The 25,580-nt window shown below is 43.7% G+C and overlaps 2 protein-coding genes and 2 long non-coding RNA genes across 4 annotated transcripts; 3 read left to right on the forward strand and 1 right to left on the reverse strand.

Annotated features, from left to right (window-relative positions):
- Window positions 1-1,785: 1,785 nt before the first annotated feature.
- Window positions 1,786-15,165, reverse strand: LOC122869709. The gene is made up of 3 exons (XR_006376388.1): window positions 15,032-15,165; window positions 13,849-14,583; window positions 1,786-4,342 (listed from the first exon to the last, which is right to left on the reverse strand). It is a non-coding gene; the product is annotated as an uncharacterized LOC122869709 (long non-coding RNA).
- Window positions 4,655-9,023, forward strand: LOC122869724. The gene is made up of 2 exons (XR_006376394.1): window positions 4,655-6,706; window positions 8,766-9,023. It is a non-coding gene; the product is annotated as an uncharacterized LOC122869724 (long non-coding RNA).
- Window positions 15,069-17,279, forward strand: LOC122869673 (nuclear factor 7, ovary-like). The gene is made up of 2 exons (XM_044182878.1): window positions 15,069-15,226; window positions 15,321-17,279. Exon 2 carries the CDS (start codon window positions 15,338-15,340, stop codon window positions 16,724-16,726), a length of 1,389 nt encoding a protein of 462 aa, XP_044038813.1. The 5' UTR covers window positions 15,069-15,226; window positions 15,321-15,337; the 3' UTR covers window positions 16,727-17,279.
- A 5,301-nt stretch (window positions 17,280-22,580) lies between these two features.
- LOC122869668 (nuclear factor 7, ovary-like) lies at window positions 22,581-24,798 on the forward strand. Its single transcript, XM_044182864.1, has 2 exons — window positions 22,581-22,738; window positions 22,833-24,798. Exon 2 carries the CDS (start codon window positions 22,850-22,852, stop codon window positions 24,236-24,238), a length of 1,389 nt encoding a protein of 462 aa, XP_044038799.1. The 5' UTR covers window positions 22,581-22,738; window positions 22,833-22,849; the 3' UTR covers window positions 24,239-24,798.
- Window positions 24,799-25,580: the final 782 nt, after the last annotated feature.

Raw genomic sequence — 25,580 nt, forward strand, 5'->3', positions numbered from 1 at the left:
CCTCTGATATGTAGGGAAGTTAAAAAAAGAAAGTGGCATAAAATGGAAATACTCAAGTAAAGTACAAGTAGCTCAAAACTGTACCTAAGTGCAGTACAGGCGTAAATGTACTTGTTTAATTTTGACCACTGATGGCGTTAGAAGGAAAGAGCTTGTGTGTGTTCAGGGGCTTTCAGCGCTGCTGCTGCACAGACGCTGCTGACTTCCTCTGTGGTTTCACGCCTGGTTCGGGACCGAAACACAGTACAGTCTGCGGCTCTTTCCCAGCAGCGAGGTGTGAATCTGAGTTCAGAGACCAAGCTGCTGACGGGAGGCGTTCGTTTTCCAGTTAAAGGCGTGTAATGTGGCTGACATCCAGTGTTTCTGAGTCGACCTGTTCTGTTCAAGTGTTGTTTAAAAACTGCAAAAAGCAGCACCAGAGAAAACAGTCGCCATGTGCACTTGTAGTGAAACATAATACAGTCGTGTTGTGTTCACACCGCTTCCCTAAAATGAAGCGAAAAGATGTCCACATGCTGGCTGCTGAGTGGAGGGGAAACTTCAAGGCTGTCAGCGTGTTAATAAGACGACTATTATTATTATTATTATTATTAATATTGTTGTGTAGTTTCTCTCGTCTACCAGCAGCAGAATTTCTTTCCTGCTCCAGTTTAGTTTTCTTTTTGTGTCCATCTCAGCCAGTTTCTTATATTCTTATTACATCTTTATTTATATATATAAATATTAGACTGTTTTTTGAATGAACAACATGGCAGACATGGATAATAGTTAATAGTTTGATAAATTCTGGCATCCCTCTGCCTTACACACACACACACGCTGGCTTTAACTCTGCTGCTGTTCGAAACAAGTGATAAATTTGACTTTGTGCGACTTTGATGCTGTAATTCTATGAAAGTTAAACAGCTACACATTCAGCTGAAATCTCCAAAATGTCCCTTCAGGTACTTTTCTGTCTGTGTCTCCGAAGTCTTCGTGGGGAAACTTCGAGACGTTCGCTCGAAGAGACGCAGGTGCATTTTTCAGTAAGGAAATAACGCAGCTTCCTTTCAGGTGTGCTGAACCAACAACATCAAAGATCCGTGCAGACGGTGTTTTCGTGAGAAAACATGAATTCTCTTTTATTCTAGTCTGTTTTTCTGTTGTACTGCAGCTCGAGCCGGCGTGTTGAAGGTTTCTGTTCGCCACCACGGGGTCAACTGGAGAGCGGTGACCCACGGTGGGTTTTTACTCCATCAACTTTAGATTCACAGCTTCTGAACTCTCCATTTTTTTTAACATCAGTCTCACATTTCACTCATTCTGCAAAAACCTACAGCATGTAAGTTCATTTTATTTGTGTGAAATCCTTTAATAACTCCAGTAGAACTTAACACGTGAGATTAACAACAAACATATTTCTGTTTTTTTTTTTTACAGTAAATATAATAAATAAAGGGGAAATAACAGCATTCTCAGGTGAAAAGAAAGTTTGCGAGTAAAAGGATTTATTTCTCCACCGGGAGGCAGCGTTTGCTTTAGTTTGTCTTCATGTATCAGCAGCGTTTGCTTTAGTTTGTCTTCATGTATCAGCAGTGTTTGCTCTGTGGGGGATCACAGTTGACTTTCTGCATGACCTGGAATGATTCAGCAGGGTGTGTCTGTTTTCTTTAGTGCGAGCCAAACAACATACAGCAACAGGACTAAAGCAATCAGGTCTGTTCTGGACCAACGGAGCAGCGTGCAGGAAACACGGAGTCCAGAAACACAGCTGGTGTCGCTCTCAGCATGATTCCACGTTCACAGCTCGTCTCTTTCTCCATCATCTGACTTCAGTGTCGTCTCCATCAAGCGAACAGCTAACGCAGGAAGGAAGTCAGTTAATGGCCATCGTTGGTGGAAGGAGTACTCAGATGTTTTACTTAAGTAAAAGTAGTAACGCCACAGTGTAGTGAAGTGAAAGTCCTGCATTCAAAATGTCACTTAAGTACAAAAGCATCAAGATGTTAAAGCACCGAAAGTCTCGTTATGCAGAATGACCTATTTCATGTATATTATATAATTGTTAATTATAATTACTGATTCGTTAATGTGTTCATCACTTTAATGCTGCTGTAGTGGAGTACGAGTACAAAGAAATACTCAAGTAAAGTACAAGTACGTCAGAATTGTACTGTGACAGTAGTGTGACTGAGCTTTCGACACGATCTCAAATGTCCGAAGCCTAAAATAAATATATGCTGGTGGTTTTAAGCAAATAATGTGACACATACACGATGATTTGTACTTTTATTATTATTTGTTATTATCATTATTATTATTTTTTTTATCTTGTTTTTAATGTTGTGAAGCACTTTGGTTCAGTTTCGGTTGCTGGAAGCTGCTATAGAAATAAAGTTTGAATTGAATTGAGGCAGCATTTTTAAAGCTTCGGCTCATAATTCAAAATGGGTCGCGTGTCTGTTTCTGATCCAACAGCCACATGCCGAATCTAATTTACACAGTGTGTTTAAAAAAACAAATCAAATGCGACAGAAATCACAAACTGCATGTGCTCGTGCCTTCTGCGATGCATTTAATCTTTCTGTTAAGAGTTAAGTTTTGCAGGTATTTGGTCGCAGAATAAAAACTTTGACCTGATGATGAAAAGTCAGAGGGTCACAGAAGTTATTACAGTTCATCCTCTGGGGACCATAAACGTCACGGCAATCCATCCAATAGTAGTTGAGATGTTTCAGTCTGGAGCAAAGTGGACGACCGGCCGACACCGTGACCACTAAAACCGGTAAAACGAGAAATATTGTAAAATTGGCTGGAGGAAGGTGTAGCAGGTACGAGCGGCGGCAACCTCTTCTGTAGCTTGTGGCTAAAAAAAATAAAAAGTGGTAAAAGCTGACTGTGGATTTGGAAAGAAAAAGGAACCAACGCTCAGATCCAATCACACTGCGGGAACAAGAAGCTCCTTCTGGAAATGAAGTTGGTTTGCGGCGTGAGCCGGACGCAGAGCGCCGGGAACAGAGATCGTGGCAGGAAGCTGCTGCGGTTGCGGCCTGCTGACCCGCGTTTAGCGACGACCACAAACACATGGCTCCCGGAAAACAAACTCCACGAGCAACAACCACAAGTTGTTGTGGAGCTCGCTCCGAGTTCAGCGCCGAGAGAGTCAGAGGAAGCCCTGCAGTTCAAACTAACAGTCACATGTTTCACCACTTTCTAAAATACTAATTGAGCGGGAAGACAGAGAGATAATCTTCGCCGGACATAAAACTTTGTAGAGACGTGGTTTTCCGGACATGGCCAAAAATAAATCCCAAATACTTTCCCTAAAAAAAACACACCATGAAACAACACAAAGAAATGTATTTGCGCCAGTTTACGACAAAGTTACCGTACAATCCTAAATGCACTTAAACATGTCATCACCTATTTTCAGAAACCTGCAGTTACAGATCTGCTTACAAGTTTTTTTTATTGATTACTTTATTGAACAACGCTAAGAGTGTGCAGCCGTGCTTTAAGCTAAATGCTAACATCAGCATGCTAACACGCTGACGTTCTGCAGGTATAATGTTTACCGTGTTCAACATCTTAGTTTAGCGTGTTAGCATGCTAACATTTGCTAATTAGCAGTAAACACAAAGCACAGCTGAGGCTGATGGGAACGCCGTTAGTCGTGAACCGAAGCGTTGCACACGCTAACATGTCGACCTGATGGTTGGCGCTAGACGGAAGGTCAGAAGGTCAGTGTGACACACAGCTCGTGGAGGCAGTTAAGGTGCTTAATTTAACTTGACTGCGTCGCAAATCGCACTCCTGAGTCACAACTCTGAACACAGAACTGTCGAAAGCTCTTTCTCCATCTCTTATTGTTTCTAAATGCAGCACTTGAAGCAGTTCAGCGTATTCGATGAACTGCGTGATTCTTGCAATATTTGGGTTGTATTATCCACATGGTTGAAATGCACTTATTGCAAGTTGCTGTGTTAGCTAAATAAATGCAATGTAGATACAAAGAAACATTTACAGTCAGGTATTTTCCTGTCACAAGAGAGGAAAATACCTGACGGTAAATGCAGATAATCTGATGTCTGCTGCTGATCGATTTCCTCTCCTGCAGCTGTTTTTCTGATGAGATGAAGATGAAGACGAGACTGTGAAGATGAGAGGGGTGGGGGGGGGAAATCCACAGTCAACGAGCCCACCACGGTGCAAACATCCTCCAGCTCAAACCTCGCTGATGAGAAAAAGCCAGGACCTCCTCCTTCTCAGAAGAAGCGTGAAACCTCAGAGAAACCACCGAGTGCGTCTGAGGTGCTTCGCGCTCTCAGCAGCTCTCGCGCTGCCTCTCGTTTATCATGATGTGCTGCCACAAAAAAACACAGCTCTAAACTTGCTCGTTTGTGATCTGTGTCTAATGACATCTGATCCATTCACACCTAGTGTTAATAAGTGTCCTCGTCGTCTTGATGATGCGCCCACGTTGCGATCGGATCTCAGTGTGCAAACTGATTAGGCGGGGCTGGCAGGTTTGTCAACAAACATGCTGTGTTAGCAGTTTCACTCATTCTTAAATCCCTTTTTATTACAGATCTGAAGCATTGAGGCAGCACGTACACGTGGGCTTTTACATCCAAAAGGTACACTTCTTATAGCAGAACGGTGGGGGGGTTTACAGGTTACATCATGAAGAACAGAGACTTCTGGGAAACTTCTATCTCATGCTCTACTGCCCCATAACCCAAAACAACATGCTCCCAGGGCCTGAGGCCGCCTTTGTGAAACCACGCTTTAGTCATAAATTCACCCGTAAACCCCTTCGTCACCCCAAATGTCTCCCACAACTTGTATCCAACCTCTGCCACTCCTTGAAAAAAGGTTGCGTTTGTTTAAAATGACGTAATGTTTTAAACTTCTCGTGTCCGACGGGAATCGAACCCACCACGCAGGTGCTTTCAACACCTCTTACTGCTGCTCTTCACGTGTGTTTGGATTCGTCGTCCAGTCTACGGCATAAAGACGATAGATCTGTTGTCACCTTGGTAACAAACAGTTTCATTTACTACCGTGCTTAAGTGCAGTTTTGAGGTTACTTGTACTTCTGCTGCACATTTCAGAGGGAAACATACTTTTTACTTCACTACATTTATTTAAATGCTATAGTTAGTTTGTCCCTTTACATGCAAAACATATGATTGACCTATTAAATATGATGCATTGTTATAGATTAAAGGCCCCACAGACCCTCGCAGGTGTTTTCACTTATGTTGCTGATGCTATGCTGGGATTTACGTGAGGTCATCGTGTCCCCCGAGGTACCGAAAAAAACATTTTTTTTTTAATCTTGTAGCACACGATAATAACTCGTGTGTGCAAATTATTATCTCGTGTGCATAAGTTTGAAAAAATATATCGTTTTTCGGGACCTTGAATGCACCCTAACTCTCTGAATGAGTTCTTCTGATACTTTAAGTGCTGCTGCTTCTACTGTTGCTGGTAATACTTGTGACGTACAGGACCTTCGAGTGCAGTACTTTTCCTTGTAACAGAGTATTTTTACACTGTGGTACTGTTACTTTTACTTAGGTAAAGGATCTGAGTGCTTCTTCCGCCTCTGGAAACCAAAGTCCTTAACGACCTTCAGAAAGTCAGTCCTTCTGACGGTGCGACAGCCTCGGCCTCCGTCAGCGCTCCTCCCGCCATCTTGTGTTTTTTTTCTCCCTCAAGCAGCCTGCAGGTAGAGATGGGCGGAGCCATTTAACCTGATTTCTCGCACCTGAGCAAGCTGCGCCTCGGTTGTTCAGGCCGGCATCACCACACACACATTGAAAACGGCACCCACCATTGACTTACAGACTACAGATTCATTTATTAGGTGGCTTTTTTTGTCTTAGTTTCAAATAAAATATTGTTAAAATGACTTTAAATCATGTGTGTCCTCGCCCGCTGATCCCGGGCTGTGACGATGTTAAAACTGACCTCAACCCGGAGGAGGGTCAAGTGCTTCATCTGTCACGTTCTGTCAGCTGAACGGCAAAACGTTTCAGACTCAAAGTGTGAAAGTCTGTTAAACAGGATGTGTTTATATTTCTGCATCTATGAACTTGTTGACTGCCACCCGATCCCTCTTCTGGAACAACGTGTACCAAAGAGTTTAGCAAAATGTTTCTCTGTGTCGACACAGCTGAGGAATGACTCTGCTCTGCCGTTCTCACGTATAGAGAGTCAAGTTTACTCAAGACGCGTTTCACAATCACAGTGTTCACAAGACAAACAGAAGATAAAAATGAAAAACATGTGACTATTTGTGCGTTTGTGTGTCAGAGGTTGTTTCCGTCTGTGAGTGAAGTAACAGGCGATCAAAAAGAGAAAACGGGAAGGTTTGTTTCACTTTGTGCAAACAGAAAATAGACTTGATTTGCAGTTACACAAACACACTCTTCATACAATGTGATAGCTTCGGGTCATGTCGGGACTGGCCGGCTCGCCTGCTTTTCTTTTCTTTGTGCTTTATCTTTATTTCAGCAACCTTAAACAATCTGTTCACCTTCACCACAAAAACACATTTTTTCCAGACGTCAGGCACTCGCTCACGGAGGCGCGGGAGGCTGGAGCGTTTTGTTTTTATTAGTTGCATGTTCATGAGACCGGTTTCGACCGCAGCAGGTCTTCATCAGGGTTCAAATGAGGAAACAAAACCAGAGTCGGACCTTTTTGTGCATTCGTTCAGGTGCGTGTCCTAATTGGCTGATTGGGACAACAGGTGGGAGATAATGAGCATCATTCAGAAACTAACACAAAACTCACAAAAACAATCACTCAGTAACAGAAAGGAAAGGTAAACGTGTGGGAAAAGTATTGAAATAAATGTTTCACAAAAAAGGTTGATTTCTTCATTCAGGCCTGGACGAACGAAGTGTGACACATTATGTGGAGGCGCCGCCCCGGTCCGGGCCCCGACTCGGGCCCCGGCCCGGGCCCCGACTCGTCTTCAGTCTGCCTTTGATGCTTCCCAAGTATCACTCCTTAATCACAGACTAGTTTTAAACGCAGAACAGACCAACTTCATGGTATTCTCCACCTCCACCAGTGACTCTGACTGTCCTGCCATTAAAAAGGAGCCTTTAAAGGAGCCGTAAGCGACATTCTCCGCCACTAGATGTCGCGCTAGAGCGCCAGCATCTCAGACCGAAACAAACGGGCGCTACGGGCGCACCAGACTCCATTGAGAAAAACAGTAATTTTACCTTACAGATCATCGTAAAACATACTTTCATCTTTGTTATTCTTTGTTATTGTCGTCTTTCCACCGTTCCAACAATCACCAACTCTGGTTTGGTCGAAATAAACTCTTCATTCGGCAGCTGCGATACGGGCTGCAACGGCTGCTGTGGACAAATGTGCCCGTTAATGTACGTCCACTGAAAGTGCTTGTTTTTGCCACTGACAGGCTCAGAGTGTTATTCTAAGTGTGACCTTAGAAGGAATTATTTTAACTAACTATCTCCCTCTTCGTCCAGCCACTTTCTGTCCGCAGTCTTTTGTCCGGCACGTGCGTATTTGTAAAAAGCTGATTAGAAACCCGGTTAAGCGTATTCACGGCACAGAAATCTGCGTTCTCCAAGGTTCCCTGACATCCTCCCCCGATTACAGAAACCAGGTTGTTTCCATGATGTTTAAGAAATCTCACCGGAGAAAGCCGACTGTAACCTCGTTACTTCGGTGATTAGATTCACACCACTGTCTTTTCTCACTTTACCCCACGTGGAATTTGAGAAACTTGCTGTCAGCTGATTATGATGTTACACAGAAGAGTCCACAGACGTCACGGCCAACAGGTCTTATCAGGGCAGATTTCTACCAAACAAATAGTCCTCATGAAAACTGTGAACACGCACGTCTGTGATGGGTGATGAAAGTTATTTTCATGTGAAGATGGCAGCTCCTGTATCCGGGATAAAATATCCCGGATACAGGAGCTGCCATCTTGCGCTTTTGACGTCATTTGGAGCCAGAGTCTGCCGCGGTAACGAGGTCCCGCCCCCGCACCTCAATCGCGAGCAGGGCTCTGCTGTCAATCATGATGTGAAACCCCCTTTTTATAGCATCAAATAACTAATTACAACCAAACTTATCAGAAAAACAAACATCAGCGTGATAAGAACGACCTAAACTGACAGAAACCATTTTTGGGGAAAATGTATTCGACGTGTGCTTTGAGTTTTTAGTTTGGCTCGTGTCCCGTCCGCTGACATGGAGGGGGCGGGGTTTATGCTCTGTACTGCAGCCCGCCACCAGGGGGCGATCCAGATGTTCTGGCTTCACTTTTAGGGAGCTGACACGACGTCCATCTTTATATACAGGCTATGGTAACACCTCCTTCCTTTTTTTTTTTTTTTGGCACGCGGTTAAAGAAGCATATGACAATCCTGAAATTACTCTTTCTGGTTCTTTTAACGTGTGCAATGCTCAGGCAGTTTTCTTTATAGTTTTACAGTTAGGTTTCATCTCCACTACGGCTTTATATGTGCTCGATGCCGGCGCACAAGGAGTAAAAGAGCGTTGAGGGACCTGACCGCCACTGATCGGGAAAACTGCACAGCTGGGTCATCAGATTAGACTCACCTTCATTGTCGTTGCACTAGAGCTGTAGCTAACAATCAGTTTGATTATTGATGAAAGATAAAGTTCCCAGACCCAACGTGTCGTCTTAAAATGTAACTAAATTAACGTAACATGTAGCTAGGAGCTATTGTTAAATTTTTCCTTCTTTAATTTCCTTCTTTCAGGCCACCTTTTAAAACTCAGCGAGACCTGAGTCTACAGCTAGCAGCTCTGTGGGGATGTCGACCTGATGGTGGCGCTAGATGGAAAAATCAGAGGATCACTAAAGTCAGCAGGATTCATCCTCTCGAGACTGTGAGTGTCTGTACAAACTTTCATGACAATCCATCCAGTAATTGTTGAGATATTTCAGTCTGGACCAAAGTGGCGGAGCGACATCTCTGTAACTGCTCGTATTAAATCACATCACATCACTTCCTGTGTGACAGAGAAATTTAAAAAAAATAAAATGTCAGCAGAGCAGATAATTACTTTAATCCCTTTTCAATAACAGAGTGATTTAAAGTAAGACCTGGTGATTTATTCACAGGGGTTTGTGTCTTTAATCTGATAAAGAAAAGAGAATCCATGTTTTATTATTATTAATCTGCATTAAAACTCGTCAAATGGTAAACACCTGGGGATTAAATGACTTTCAGGAAGTCATTTAATCCAAAAAACGCTTCATTTACTTTATGAGACAAATCGCAAGTTTACGTTTCGGGAAAATACCACTAGTTTATTTAAAAACCTACATCTGAAAATAAAACAATGACTTAATAATGTTGTGTGTCGCTCGTGTTTTCTGCCGGGCTGCTGCTGGTTTCTGGGAGGCCTGGACTCCATCGCGGTGCTCACCCCTCTCATCCGACCTCTGACCTTTGTGATTGGGTTCAAAGCCCTCTCAGGGTGGTGTTCAGGGGTGACGGGGGACACGGCGATTTGAAGCTGCCATCTCTAAATGCTTCCACATGCTTCCGCTTGTACGTCTGTGAGTTTGAATGCGTGAGAACCAAATCCGTGGGAAACCGGTCCTCCAGACCTCCAGGAAACGTTGACTTTATATTACATTACAAATACTATCACAATATTTGTTCGTTAAACAGATTATTTAAAATGGCATCCTAGAGTTAAGAATTCATTATATCTGTTTAAAGGGATTAGAGACTGTAAACATTTTACGCGTAAATAATTCAAGAAAATAGCGATATGAAAAATGAGCCAAAACATCCAAATGAGCAAAATAATGGTGACAGATACTGGTGGTTATAAACATAATTGACGTGACTTTGGTTCAGATTTAGTTTTGCCCATGCTGGATGATTTGTAGAAATGACGAGTAGCCTGCTGACTTTCAAAATCCGATATTCCCAACACCAACACTAAGATAAACAAGTGTAGTTTCAGTTAAATAACTGAAAGCATAACATTTGTAACGTTTTCTAAAAGTTGGTAGAGAAAGTTCTTGAAGGTTTGAAGACGCAGCAACATTATAGACAGAAGTGCATTCTTTGTTGAAGGTGAAGTAGCTAAGATTGTTTGCTGTGTTTGTTTGGTGGGTCGGGCATGCCAGTTAGACTAGCACGTTGTTAGCTGGCTGTTAGCGCGGTAGCTCGCATGTATCTGACGATGTTAGTGAGCCTGCTTCGGGGGTCTATGTTGAGTGTATGGGTGCAGGTAAAGAGGGGGCGGTTCTGTCGAGCCATGTGGACTGACTGCGCTCTTACACTCACACACAACGTCATATTGAAACCATGACCTTTTCTTTGGTAAAGCTGGTAAAGTGACACGATTCATGCATGGAAAACAGAAGCTGCTAATTAGTGGCTTTCACCGCAGAAAAGGTTTCAGTCGTAGTCGTCTGGACGCTGTTTTCAGAATCAAGACGTTTCGGCTCCCATCCGGAAGCACTGCAAAGAACGGTATGTAGGTGAGACTAAACAGCTGCTTCACAAAAGACTTCATTAGCACAGACGACACGCTAACTCGGGATTGCAGAGCGCCGTGCATTTGCGTCTGAAAGCTACAAACCGCACATTTGAAGACAGTGAGGTGGAGATTCGAAGTAGAGAGAAGAGTTGGTTTGAAAGAGGAGTCAAAGAAGCCATTTTTGTGAAAAAAGAAAACCCCTCTTTGAACAGAAATGGTGGTTTGAGATTCAACTTGCCAAACGTTTACCACAGTGTATTAACACCGTGGTCAAGCCAATCACATGCTAATAAGGTACTTAACAGTGATGAGGGAGGTGCAGCCAGAAAACAATAGGCCTGATTACTGATTACTGGGCCATCATGGAAACTATTAGGTCAGTTTCAGGTGAAACTAGGCAGGTTAAACAGCAGACACTCAGGTAGACTCCTCCCTGAAGGCGGGGCTTAAGTAACACAGAGTAGCTTAAATTTCTGAGTTCGCAGACCATTTTCACAATTGAGAACGACTTTCAGATGGGAGCCGAAACGTCTTGATTCTGAAAACAGCGTCCAGACGACTACGACTGAAACCTTTTCTACGATGGACCACTCCTGGACGAATGAGGGACGACACCGTTTAATTAGTGGCTGTTTATAAGAAGCAGTGATGACACGGCATTCAGACCATGGCCAGTGGGGCCGGCCATCGTAGCTTAGCTTCAGCAGATATAATGTGGATATAAAGCAGGGTCAAGCCGCTGAGTATCTGCTGTTTGCTTTGGTGAGAGTCGGATTTAAAGACAGTTTAAATGTACGTTAGGTCAGGGTTAGAGAAAGGTGTCACCTGTCAGATTTATGACGACACAGCCACTACCCACTGCGGATTCTAATGACCAGTAAAAACATAATTTAACATGAACACTGGGCCAAATTTTAGTACGTTTCATTATGTGTGTTGAATACTGTCTGATCACTCCCGTGGCTGGACTCATTGTGAAACTGTATCTTCATTAAAGTCCCAGTAGAGTCGTCATATCTAAATGTGAAGCTGGTGACTAAAATGTTAATGATTAAAAACAAAACCACTTAAAGACTAAAATGCAAAGAATTCAATGAAAACTATTTTGGGGCTGGAAGCTAAATTTAAACCCCACAAATCTGTCCTGCCTGAGTGAGCTCCGGAGGTGACGGAGGGGGCGCCAGCAGAGCTCTTGTTGACCTCTGCTGCTGCCTGGTCGACCTCTCGTAAGTCAACACTGACGGGAAGACGGTCATCGCCCAAATTCCTGTCCAATCAGAGGCTGTGTAAAAGTCAGATGCGTTTATGAAAATAACCAAAGGCAAATCTGAGTGTCAAGGCCACCCTCCTTTTTACACACACACACACACACACACACACACACACACACACACACACACACACACCTTTTCCTGGAAAGTATTGTTGTTTGGTTTTACATGTCCTGCAGCCAAATCACAACAAATAAAGTAAAGCTGTTACAGCTCAAGGGTACACATTAACACACACACACACTTATTTGTCTGTTTATTACTAATTTCCAACAGAAAATACATTTATTTAATGTTTATTATGATAAACAGTAATGATTCCCATCTGTCAAAAGAGAATAAAGCTGCTTTGGGACACATTAGTGGAAACAGCGTTTGACGCCAGGCTGAATTTCTGCCAGATCGGCTGCTGTTTGACGTTCAGTTTGATCACCTGAACGATCAAAGATGTGTCTCTCGGACGATCAGATGGATTTCACTTTGGTCGTCTTGCAGTTTGAGCAGTTCAACAGTCCGATTTCCAACATGGCTGCTGTCAAATGATCCGAGCTTGTTTTAATATTACTATAGTAGTATTTTACATGTTGGCTAAAGATCATATTATGAGCATCTTCCAGGCCTCTGTTGCTCCATATTTGTCTTTTTTTATCTTACTTTTCATTCATAGTAGAATTACACAAAGTAACGCTGCGTTTCTCTCTTTTTGTCAACATTGAGTGTTGTTTGGATAAACTTTATTGGAATTGTCGCTGGACAAACCCGTCCAGCCGAGGGTTTCGTGTTTACGTCCACGTCGCGGCCGGTCAGTTGATCCGCACAGTGTGACTAAACATTGCAGGTTCTGGTTCTGTGTAGAAAGGCCGATCGAAACGCGTAGTGTGAGTAAACACAACATACGACATTAATAAAAACACACAGTGTCCGCCCAGCTTAAACTCGAGGCCTCTGGGAGGGTGTTTCCCACGGCAACGGTTGACTGACATCTGAAAGCCAACATTGCTGACTGACTGGAGCATGTCACAGCGCTTTAGCCTAACAATGATACAAGACGCTTTCATCCCCTTTTTCAACGAGCCCACGTAGTGTTGGTTATCACCCGCTAGATATTTAGGACATCTGTCGCTTTTACAACATTCAACATATTTGGGAGGACCCATTGTGTCGCAGCACAGACAGTCGACTGTCCTGCTGTTAATACAGACATGTCTGAACTGCGCACGACGCACTTGTTTCATTATTTTGACTTGTGTGTGGAGCCATGAAGACCAGCAACCTAACTGCGTGTTTGAGCGTCCAATCATTGTTCAGATCCAACAAACTATTTAAAATTTGAATCCAGATTATAAAGTTTCCAAACACAGGTTTTATATGTAACTTTCAGAAAACCAAACTTAAAGTACACGTCAGATAAATTTTTCCCAAAGATGGTTTCTGTCAGTTTAGGTCGTTCTTATCACGCTGATGTTTGTTCAAGTGTTCAATTTTCTGATAGGTTTGGTTTTAATTAGTTATTTGATGCTATAAAAAGGGGGTTTCGCGTCATGATTGACAGCGGAGCTCAGCTTGTGACTTGAGTCAGCCGAGTGTGTGGGGGCGGGACCTCGATACCGCGGCTCCAACTCCATCACTACTGCGCAGACTCTGGCTCCAAATTATGTCACCACCGCAAGATGGCAGCTCCCGTATCCGGGATATTTTGGCTTCATTTTTGTACAGTGGGAGGAAGTGGAGACAGTCCGCCGCTCAGCCTTGCTTCCAATTCTTTCCAGTGGCCACTCACGGTATTGCAACGAAAAATCTCTCTGCGGCTCATAGGCCACAATTGTAAAAGAGACTTCTGTAAAACTGTTGACAAGACACCTCAAACTACAAGGTCAATTATTGAATTTTTGACCCACGATGGGTTTTATATTTGTAAAATTTTCCTCGAGCCGAGAAAAGCGATTTAAAAATATGTGATGTCATCACAATGTAAAGTCTATGGGCCGAGCGGGTGAAACACTAATGCGCATATTCAGTGGGCCGCATACCCGAAAGCTAGAAATGTCGTAATGTACGATCTACAAACCCAAGCATGCAGAACACGGGTAGAAGTGGCGACTTGGACAGGCAGCGACTCCGATGCGTGGCGTTAGCGGCGATGTGTAGACATGGACTGACTGATCCGAAGCTTGGGGCAGGTGATGACGTGTAGACCTGGACAAAGTGCTGGAAGAGACTGGTTTAAGTTACGAAACCTGAAATGTGGGGTGAACTCTCATGGAGCGGGGTAATTTGAATCTGACGGCAGAAGCAATCAATGATAAACGGACCAATGTAGCGGGGAGACAGTTTCTTGGATTCGGTCCGTAATGGGATATTTTTGGAGGATAACCAAACTTTCTGACCTGGTTCGTATGTGGGCGCTGGAATCCGGTGTCGGTCTGCGATCTGGCGGTTCTTCTCTGCCGATCGGAGAAGTGCTGTGCTGCTCGGTCTCCCTCCATACTTTGTGGCAACGGGCGGAGGTGATGTTGTACTGACGGGACCACAAGCTCACTCTCCTGGGATGGGAACAGAGGAGGCTGGTACCCTAGCGAAGACTCGAAGGGAGAGAGACCAGAAGCAGCACAGGTAAGTGAGTTGTGTGCATACTCAACCCAGGGGAGTTGGGAGCTCCAGGAGGATGGATTGGAGGCAGCTACACAACGAAGGCCTGCCTCAAGGTCCTGGTTGGCCCTCTCCGTCTGACCGTTGGACTGAGGGTGGAATCCGGAGGAGAGGCTGATGGTTGCTCCCAGGGCTTGACAGAAGGTTCTCCGAACTGGAGAGATAAACTGGGTATAGTTGAATGTGTTAGCATGCTAACATTTGCTAGTTAGCATGAAACAAAAAGTACAGCTGAGGCTTTATTCTTAATTTGGATTAGCTTCCGCAAAGTGATCGCTAGTCTTCCTGGGCTCCACACAAAAACAACAACAATGAAAACAAACAGAAATTTAAAACTACAATGATCAATAAAACAGTATTATTCCCTGGTACCCTTTCCATTGTACTACTTACCTACAGTGGTACTCCTTACTGATGCATGGTTCCCATTTCCTACTGTATTCCATGGTTCCCATTCCCAGGGATTATATTTTAACTCCACTACAGTCAAATTATGTTCAAACTACTTCTGAACATAAACAGCCTGCTGCACACTATCAGTCTACATATCCACCAATGAATCAATACTTTGGAATGAAACACAACCTGTGTTACTGACTCACCAGTAAAACAGACAAACCAGGAGACAGTCAGTTCCTGTTCGGTTCTCAGTGAGAAGAGACGCAGCGACAGACAGACGACCAGATTCACCTTCAGACCAAACTGACGGCTTCCTCTGAGTGAGTTCAGCTACAGGAGAGAAACGTGGAAAACTCCAACACCGCTGCTTCAGCCTGCGGACACTCCACACACTGGATGTGAGTTTGACTACAAACAGGACTCAAAGTGAAAGTTAGTGGAGGAGGGAGGGGAGCCGTGACTGACTGTACTTTCTGTCTGCTGTGTTTTCAGCTTCACTCGGAGACAAAATGGCTTCCAGATCAGAGGAGGAACTCTGCTGTCCGGTCTGTCATGAGGTCTTTAGAGATCCTGTTCTTCTGTCATGTAGCCACAGCTTCTGTAAAGACTGTCTGCAGAGCTGGTGGAGAGAGAAACGAGCACACGAGTGTCCCGTTTGTAAGAGAAGGTCTTCAAGGTCAGAACCACCTTTAAACCGGGTGTTAAAGAACCTGTGTGAGGCCTTCTTACAGGACAGAGATCAGAGACCTTCAGAGGCTCTCTGCAGTCTGCACTCTGAGAAACTCAAACTCTTCTGTCTGGACCATCAGCAGCCAGTGTGTCTCGTCTGCAGAGATTCAGAAAAACACAGCGACCACAGATTCAGACCCATCGATGAAGCTACAAGACAACACAAGGAGGAACTTCAGGAAACTCTGAAGCCCTTAAAGGAGAAGTTAAAGGTTTCTGAACAAGTTAAAGTGAAGTTTGGTCAAACAGCAGAACACCTGAAGGTCCAGGCCCGACACACAGAGAGGCAGATTAAGGAGCAGTTTAAGAAGCTTCACCGGTTTCTAGAAGAGGAAGAGGAGGCCAGGGTGGCTGCACTGAGGGAGGAAGAGGAGCAGAAGAGTCAGATGCTGAAGGAGAAGTTGGAGGATCTGAGCAGAGAGATAGCAGCTCTTTCAGACACAGTCAGAGCCACAGAGGAGCAGCTGAGAGCTGAAGACGTCTCATTCCTGCTCAACTACAAGGCTGCAGTGGAAAGAGTCCGGCAGTTCCCCCTGCTGGAGGATCCACAGCTGCCCTCAGGAGCTCTGATAGACCAGGCCAAACACCTGGGCAACCTGACCTTCAACATCTGGAACAAGATGAAGGACATGGTCTCCCACACACCTGTGATCCTGGACCCAAACACTGCTGATCCAAGACTCATCCTGTCTGAAGATCTGACCAGTGTGAGACGAGGAGGGAGACAGCAGCTTCCTGACAATCCAGAGAGGTTTGATTATTACTGCTCTGTCCTGGGCTCTGAGGGCTTCAACTCAGGGACTCACAGCTGGGAGGTCGAGGTTGGAGACAGTACAGACTGGAGACTGGGTGTGTTAGCAGAGTCTGTCCACAGGAAGGGACTCATATGGTCTGGATTATGGAGAATAGGGGTATATAAAGGTCAATACACAGCACGGTCACCATCAGCTCTACCCACTGCTCTCCGAGTGCAGAAGAAGCTCCAGAGGATCAGAGTGAATCTGGACTGGAACAGAGGAACGCTGTCGTTCTCTGATCCTGATACTAACACACACATACACACCTTCACACACACTTTCACTGAGAGGATGTTTCCATACATTAACACTGGGGATAAACTGCAGACATCAGCAGTGAAGATCTGTGTGACAGTGGAACAGAGCAGTTAGAGATAAAGAGGATGATTATATTTATGATGATGTTTATTTCTTAAAGGGAAAAGTCTCTGAATTGAACCTGTGAAGCTGCACCTGTCCTCCTGCTGCCTCATTATTCCAAACGTATGTTGATCTTTGTTTCACTTACTGTTTTTCATTGGTTTTATTTCTTTTTCTTGGTATTTAGTTCGACACTTTTAGTTTCTGTTGTCGACCTTTTCATATGTGAAATGATGGTTTCTTTATGTTTGCTTCGTTTAGCCTTTTCTTTTTTATGGATACTGTGTCATTTGAAATAGTTGTCCATGTTTTATTATTTGGACTGGTGTGTGTGGAGCCATGAAGAGCAGCAGCCACTCTGTGAAGCTGATGAGGATCCAGGTAAAGAAACAACAATCAGTTTATCAATAGCTGCATGTTTGAGCGGCCAATCATTGTTCAGATCCAACAGCCTTCATTTTAAATTCTAGTCCAGATTATAAAGTTTCCAACATTAAAATCAATGTTTACTTACATGTATGAGATGTTGACAATATATAAAATAAAAGTTTTAAATGATCCAAAATCTTCGTACAGTTTTCTGTTTGATGTAATGAAGCCGAGATGATTCTGTCTGTAAAGTGTTTGCCCCCTTCCTGATTTCTTATTTTTTTGCATGTTTGTCACACTTAAATGTTTCAGATCATCAAACAAATTTAAATATTAGTCAAAGATAACACAAGTAAACACAAAATGCAGTTTTTAAATGAAGGTTGTTATTATTAAGGGAAAACAAAATCCAAACCTACATGGCCCTGTGTGAAATAGTGATTACCCCCTAAACCTAATAACTGGTTGCTCCACCCTTAGCAGCAACAACTGCAATCAAGCATTTGTGATAACTTGCAATGAGTCTTTTACAGCGCTGTGGAGGAAGTTTGGCCCACTCATCTTTGCAGAATTGTTGTAATTCAGCCACATCGGAGGGCTTTCGAGCATGAACTGCCTTTTTAAGGTCATGCCACGGCATCTCAATAGGATTCAGGTCAGGACTTTGACTAGGCCACTCCAAAGTCTTCATTTTGTTCTTCTTCAGACATTCAGAGGTGGACTTGCTGGTGTGTTTTGAATCATTGTCCTGCTGCAGAACCCAAGTTCGCTTCAGCTTGAGGTCACGAACTGATGGCCGGACGTTCTCCTTCAGGAGTTTTTGGTAGAAAGCAGGATTCATGGTTCCATTTATCACAGCAAGTCTTCCAGGTCCTGAAGCAGCAAAACAGCCCCAGACCATCACACTACCACCACCATATTGTACTGTTGGTGTGATGTTCTTTTTCTGAAATGCGGTGTTACTTTTATGCCAGATGTAACGGGACACACACCTTCCAGAAAGTTCAACTTTTGTCTCGTCAGTCCACAGAGTATTCTCCCAAAAGTCTTGGGGATCATCAAGATGTTTTCTGGCAAAAATGAGACGTTGTTGTTGTGGAGTCTCTGAATGGCTGAAGAAGAACAAAATGAAGACTTTGGAGTGGCCTAGTGGCCATTGCAAGTTATTGCAAACGCTTGATTGCAGTTGTTGCTGCTAAGGGTGGAGCAACCAGTTATTAGGTTTAGGGGGCAATCACTATTTCACACAGGGCCATGTAGGTTTGGATTTTGTTTTCCCTTAATAATAACAACCTTCATTTAAAAGCTGCATTTTGTGTTTACTTGTGTTATCTTCGACTAATATTTAAATTTGTTTGATGATCTGAAACATTTAAGTGTGACAAACATGCAAAAAAATAAGAAATCAGGAAGGGGGCGAACACTTTTGCACACCATTGTATATTATTCTGAAATGTCCCTTTTCTGCATAATGAGGACTTTGACTTTTGATACTTTAAGTAAAACTTGATGCAAATGCTTTTGTACTTTAACTTAAGTAAAGTTTTGAATGCAGGACTTTTACTTGTAACAGAGTATTTCTACACTGTGGTGCTCCTTTTACTTAAGTAAAATGCAGGAGTACTTCTTCCACCTCTGGCTATATGTAGCAATTTGAATGTCAGTTAAGATATCCTTTCTCACTGTTGTTGTTCTACACCATGCATTTGCTTTCTCGTTAGCTTTAATGAGGCGAACAAGTTGTAAGCCGGTTTTCTTACTCTTATCACCATTTTACACCGAGAGAAACTGATTTGGAAACAGGTTTAGTTTGAACAGCAGTGCCTTCTTCTTGTTTTGTGTCATAAAGAAGTTTGCGCTGTAAAGTATTTCAGCAGATTTCATGTGGAAACCGACCCGGTGTTGCACAATACAATCTGCAGAGAAGAGGCCACCGCCATGTTTGTCATTGATCGATGACAGCGACGATAAACGTAGCAACGTAAAAGAATAGTTCCAGATTTTTGGAAACACACATTTTTGCTTTCTTTCCAAAAGTGAGATAAGAAGATGGATTTCAGTCTCATGTTTGTTTGTTACAGAGCTACAGTTAGCATGTGGTTAGCCTAGTTTAGCTTAAAGAAGCAGGGGGGAAACAGTTAGCCCGGCTCTGTCCAAAGTTTAAAACATCTGCCTACCAACAACGTCAAAAGCTAATTAATTAACACCTTGTTAATCACATCTGTTTAACCTGTAATCAGAAATGAAAGATGTTATGCAAACTGTAACTGAATTTCCAGAAACTAGAAGAACTAGAAGCTTAGACACAAGCCAAGTTTCTCTCCAAATTTAGCGCAAATTTCCAGAAAATGTGACGAGGTGACGTCATTAAAAGAGCTCCAGTCAAAGCTCAGACTTTCTTTCACATTTCCGGCATTTACACTTTAATTTTAACGAGCTAATTGAAAGTGTACACACAAAACAGTCAGAGGGAAATGCACTTCCAATAAGGTTGTTTGGTACCAGATGCACATGCAAGAACACACACACACACACACACACACACACACACACTTATTTGTCTGTTTATTACTAATTTCCAACAGAAAATACATTTATTTATTGTTTATTATGATAAACAGTAATGATTCCCATCTGTCAAAAGAGAATAAAGCTGCTTTGGGACACATTAGTGGAAACAGCGTTTGACGCCAGGCTGAATTTCTGCCAGATCGGCTGTTGTTTGACGTTCAGTTTGATCACCTGAACGATCAAAGATGTGTCTCTCGGACGATCAGATGGATTTCACTTTGGTCGTCTTGCAGTTTGAGCAGTTCAACAGTCCGATTTCCAACATGGCTGCTGTCAAATGATCCGAGCTTGTTTTAATATTACTATAGTAGTATTTTACATGTTGGCTAAAGATCATATTATGAGCATCTTCCAGGCCTCTGTTGCTCCATATTTGTCTTTTTTTTATCTTACTTTTCATTTATAGTAGAATTACACAAAGTAACGCTGCGTTTCTCTCTTTTGTCAACATTGAGTGTTGTTTGGATAAACTTTATTGGAATTGTCGCTGGACAAACCCGTCCAGCCGAGGGTTTTCGTGTTTACGCCCACGTCGCGGCCGGTCAGTTGATCCGCACAGTGTGACTAAACATTGCAGGTTCTGGTTCTGTGTAGAAAGGCCGATCGAAACGTGTAGTGTGAGTAAACACAACATACGACATTAATAAAAACACACAGTGTCCGCCCAGCTTAAGCTCGAGGCCTCTGGGAGGGTGTTTCCCACGGCAACGGTTGACTGACATCTGAAAGCCAACATTGCTGACTGACTGGAGCATGTCACAGCCCTTTAGCCTAACAATGATACAAGACGCTTTCATCCCCTTTTTCAACGAGCCCAGGTAGTGTTGGTTATCACCCGCTAGAGATTTAGGACATCTGTCGCTTTTACAATATTCAACATATTTGGGAGGACCCATTGTGTCGCAGCACAGACAGTCGACTGTCCTGCTGTTAATACAGACATGTCTGAACTGCGCACGACGCACTTGTTTCATTATTTTGACTTGTGTGTGGAGCCATGAAGACCAGCAACCTAACTGCGTGTTTGAGCGTCCAATCATTGTTCAGATCCAACAAACTATTTAAAATTTGAATCCAGATTATAAAGTTTCCAAACACAGGTTTTATATGTAACTTTCAGAAAACCAAACTTAAAGTACACGTCAGATAAATTTTTCCCAAAGATGGTTTCTGTCAGTTTAGGTCGTTCTTATCACGCTGATGTTTGTTCAAGTGTTCAATTTTCTGATAGGTTTGGTTTTAATTAGTTATTTGATGCTATAAAAAGGGGGTTTCGCGTCATGATTGACAGCGGAGCTCAGCTTGTGACTTGAGTCAGCCGAGTGTGTGGGGGCGGGACCTCGATACCGCGGCTCCAACTCCATCACTACTGCGCAGACTCTGGCTCCAAATTATGTCACCACCGCAAGATGGCAGCTCCCGTATCCGGGATATTTTGGCTTAATTTTTGTACAGTGGGAGGAAGTGGAGACAGTCCGCCGCTCAGCCTTGCTTCCAATTCTTTCCAGTGGCCACTCACGGTATTGCAACGAAAAATCTCTCTGCGGCTCATAGGCCACAATTGTAAAAGAGACTTCTGTAAAACTGTTGACAAGACACCTCAAACTGCAAGGTCAATTATTGAATTTTTGACTCACGATGGGTTTTATATTTGTAAAATTTTCCTCGAGCCGAGAAAAGCGATTTAAAAATATGTGATGTCATCACAATGTAAAGTCTATGGGCCGAGCGGGTGAAACACTAATGCGCATATTCAGTGGGCCGCATACCCGAAAGCTAGAAATGTCGTAATGTACGATCTACAAACCCAAGCATGCAGAACACGGGTAGAAGTGGCGACTTGGACAGGCAGCGACTCCGATGCGTGGCGTTAGCGGCGATGTGTAGACACGGACTGACAGCGGATCCGAAGCTTGGGGCAGGTGATGACGTGTAGACCTGGACAAAGTGCTGGAAGAGACCAATGTAGCGGAGAGACAGTTTCTTGGATTCGGTCCGTAATGGGATATTTTTGGAGGATAACCAAACTTTCTGACCTGGTTCGTATGTGGGTGCTGGAATCCGGTGTCGGTCTGCGATCTGGCGGTTCTTCTCTGCCGATCGGAGAAGTGCTGCTCGGGTCTCCCTCCATACTTTGTGGCAACGGCGGAGGTGATGTTGTACTGACGGGACCACAAGCTCACTCTCCTGGGATGGGAACAGAGGAGGCTGGTACCCTAGCGAAGACTCGAAGGGAGAGAGACCAGAAGCAGCACAGGTAAGTGAGTTGTGTGCATACTCAACCCAGGGGAGTTGGGAGCTCCAGGAGGATGGATTGGAGGCAGCTACACAACGAAGGCCTGCCTCAAGGTCCTGGTTGGCCCTCTCCGTCTGACCATTGGACTGAGGGTGGAATCCGGAGGAGAGGCTGATGGTTGCTCCCAGGGCTTGACAGAAGGTTCTCTGAACTGGAGAGATAAACTGGGTATAGTTGAATGTGTTAGCATGCTAACATTTGCTAGTTAGCATGAAACAAAAAGTACAGCTGAGGCTTTATTCTTAATTTGGATTAGCTTCCGCAAAGTGATCGCTAGTCTTCCTGGGCTCCACACAAAAACAACAACAATGAAAACAAACAGAAATTTAAAACTACAATGATCAATAAAACAGTATTATTCCCTGGTACCCTTTCCATTGTACTACTTACCTACAGTGGTACTCCTTACTGATGCATGGTTCCCATTTCCTACTGTATTCCATGGTTCCCATTCCCAGGGATTATATTTTAACTCCACTACAGTCAAATTATGTTCAAACTACTTCTGAACATAAACAGCCTGCTGCACACTATCAGTCTACATATCCACCAATGAATCAATACTTTGGAATGAAACACAACCTGTGTTACTGACTCACCTGAGACAAACCAGGAGACAGTCAGTTCCTGTTCGGTTCTCAGTGAGAAGAGACGCAGCGACAGACAGACGACCAGATTCACCTTCAGACCAAACTGACGGCTTCCTCTGAGTGAGTTCAGCTACAGGAGAGAAACGTGGAAAACTCCAACACCGCTGCTTCAGCCTGCGGACACTCCACACACTGGATGTGAGTTTGACTACAAACAGGACTCAAAGTGAAAGTTAGTGGAGGAGGGAGGGGAGCCGTGACTGACTGTACTTTCTGTCTGCTGTGTTTTCAGCTTCACTCGGAGACAAAATGGCTTCCAGATCAGAGGAGGAACTCTGCTGTCCGGTCTGTCATGAGGTCTTTAGAGATCCTGTTCTTCTGTCATGTAGCCACAGCTTCTGTAAAGACTGTCTGCAGAGCTGGTGGAGAGAGAAACGAGCACACGAGTGTCCCGTTTGTAAGAGAAGGTCTTCAAGGTCAGAACCACCTTTAAACCGGGTGTTAAAGAACCTGTGTGAGGCCTTCTTACAGGACAGAGATCAGAGACCTTCAGAGGCTCTCTGCAGTCTGCACTCTGAGAAACTCAAACTCTTCTGTCTGGACCATCAGCAGCTAGTGTGTCTCGTCTGCAGAGATTCAGAAAAACACAGCGACCACAGATTCAGACCCATCGATGAAGCTGCAAGACAACACGAGGAGGAACTTCAGGAAACTCTGGAGCCCTTAAAGAAGAAGTTAAAGGTTTCTGAACAAGTTAAAGTGAAGTTTGGTCAAACAGCAGAACACCTGAAGGTCCAGGCCCGACACACAGAGAGGCAGATTAAGGAGCAGTTTAAGAAGCTTCACCGGTTTCTAGAAGAGGAAGAGGAGGCCAGGGTGGCTGCACTGAGGGAGGAAGAGGAGCAGAAGAGTCAGATGCTGAAGGAGAAGTTGGAGGATCTGAGCAGAGAGATAGCAGCTCTTTCAGACACAGTCAGAGCCACAGAGGAGCAGCTGAGAGCTGAAGACGTCTCATTCCTGCTCAACTACAAGGCTGCAGTGGAAAGAGTCCGGCAGTTCCCCCTGCTGGAGGATCCACAGCTGCCCTCAGGAGCTCTGATAGACCAGGCCAAACACCTGGGCAACCTGACCTTCAACATCTGGAACAAGATGAAGGACATGGTCTCCTACACACCTGTGATCCTGGACCCAAACACTGCTGATCCAAGACTCATCCTGTCTGAAGATCTGACCAGTGTGAGACGAGGAGGGAGACAGCAGCTTCCTGACAATCCAGAGAGGTTTGATTATTACTGCTCTGTCCTGGGCTCTGAGGGCTTCAACTCAGGGACTCACAGCTGGGAGGTCGAGGTTGGAGACAGTACAGACTGGAGACTGGGTGTGTTAGCAGAGTCTGTCCACAGGAAGGGACTCATATGGTCTGGATTATGGGGAATATTGTTATATAAAGGTGAATACTCAGCACGGTCACCATCAGCTCTACCCACTGCTCTCCGAGTGCAGAAGAAGCTCCAGAGGATCAGAGTGAATCTGGACTGGAACAGAGGAACGCTGTCGTTCTCTGATCCTGATACTAACACACACATACACACCTTCACACACACTTTCACTGAGAGGATGTTTCCATTCATTAACACTGGGGATAAACTGCAGACATCAGCAGTGAAGATCTGTGTGACAGTGGAACAGAGCAGTTAGAGATAAAGAGGATGATTATATTTATGATGATGTTTATTTCTTAAAGGGAAAAGTCTCTGAATTGAACGTGTGAAGCTGCACCTGTCCTCCTGCTGCCTCATTATTCCAAACGTATGTTGATCTTTGTTTCACTTACTGTTTTTCATTGGTTTTGTTTCTTTTTCTTGGTATTTAGTTCAACACTTTTAGTTTCTGTTGTCGACCTTTTCGCATGTGAAATGATTTCACTCTGTTTCTTTATGTTTTCTTCGTTTAGCCTTTTCTTTTTTATGGATACTGTGTCATTTGAAATAGTTGTCCATGTTTTATTGTTTGGACTGGTGTGTGTGGAGCCATGAAGAGCAGCAGCCACTCTGTGAAGCTGATGAGGATCCAAATAAAGAAACAACAATCAGTTTATCAATAGCTGCATGTTTGAGCGGCCAATCATTGTTCAGATCCAACGGCATTCATTTTAAATTCTAGTCCAGATTATAAAGTTTCCAACATTAAAATCAATGTTTACTTACATGTATGAGATGCTGAGAATATATAAAATAAAAGTTTTAAATGATCCAAAATCTTTGTACAGTTTTCTGTTTGATGTAATGAAGCCGAGATGATTCTGTCTGTAAAGTGTTTTCCTTCTGCTGCCTCATTATTCCAAACGTATGTTGATCTTTGGTTCACTTACTGTTTTTCATTTTGTTTGAAAAAAGTGACATTTTTTACAATATGAATTACAGATCCAAACTGAAATAAATCATGACAGTTTTGACTGTATAGTACGATGAGCTACAGCGCGCACACTAAAACAACCACGCAGCTTGACCCAGTTTAAAGGAATTGGCTGCATTGAGGGGAACACGGAGAAAGGTCTCCAAACATGTCACCAAAGTCTGCGGCCACTTCCTGTCGGTGCGGCTGGATGTTCTCCCTGGCGCTGGAAGCTATTTGCACAGGCTTGAGGAGGGCTTGAACAGGGTCTTTGACGGCTCGGGTTGGCATGCTGTGGGAGTTCAGAGCTCTGGTTTTTTGGTTAATCCTCAACCTCTCACAGTTGCTTTGAGTCTAAAGCTCCAACTCAAACAAATACAGCCAGAATTACAGAAGGACAGAGAGCGGGCGGACAAATTTAATCTTCTTTCAGTTTAATCTACTTTCATGTAATGCTATATGCAGTGGTGGAATGTAACTAAGTACATTTACTCAAGTGCTGTACTTTGGTACAATTTTGAGGTACTCTACTTTATTTGATGACGTTATTTACTTTGCAGATTCAGATTTTTAATACAAAATATAAATCTGCTAATAAATTATGATTATTATCCACCTTACCAGCTGCAACATTAGTGATGCTTAC

This window comes from Siniperca chuatsi, linkage group LG2 (assembly GCF_020085105.1).
Source record: "Siniperca chuatsi isolate FFG_IHB_CAS linkage group LG2, ASM2008510v1, whole genome shotgun sequence".
Taxonomy (NCBI): Eukaryota; Metazoa; Chordata; class Actinopteri; order Centrarchiformes; family Sinipercidae; genus Siniperca; species Siniperca chuatsi.

Excerpts from the sequence above, each read along its gene's own strand:
- LOC122869673 (XM_044182878.1), top strand. The coding sequence starts at position 15,338 with ATGGCTTCCAGATCAGAGGAGGAACTCTGCTGTCCGGTCTGTCATGAG.
- LOC122869668 (XM_044182864.1), top strand. The coding sequence starts at position 22,850 with ATGGCTTCCAGATCAGAGGAGGAACTCTGCTGTCCGGTCTGTCATGAG.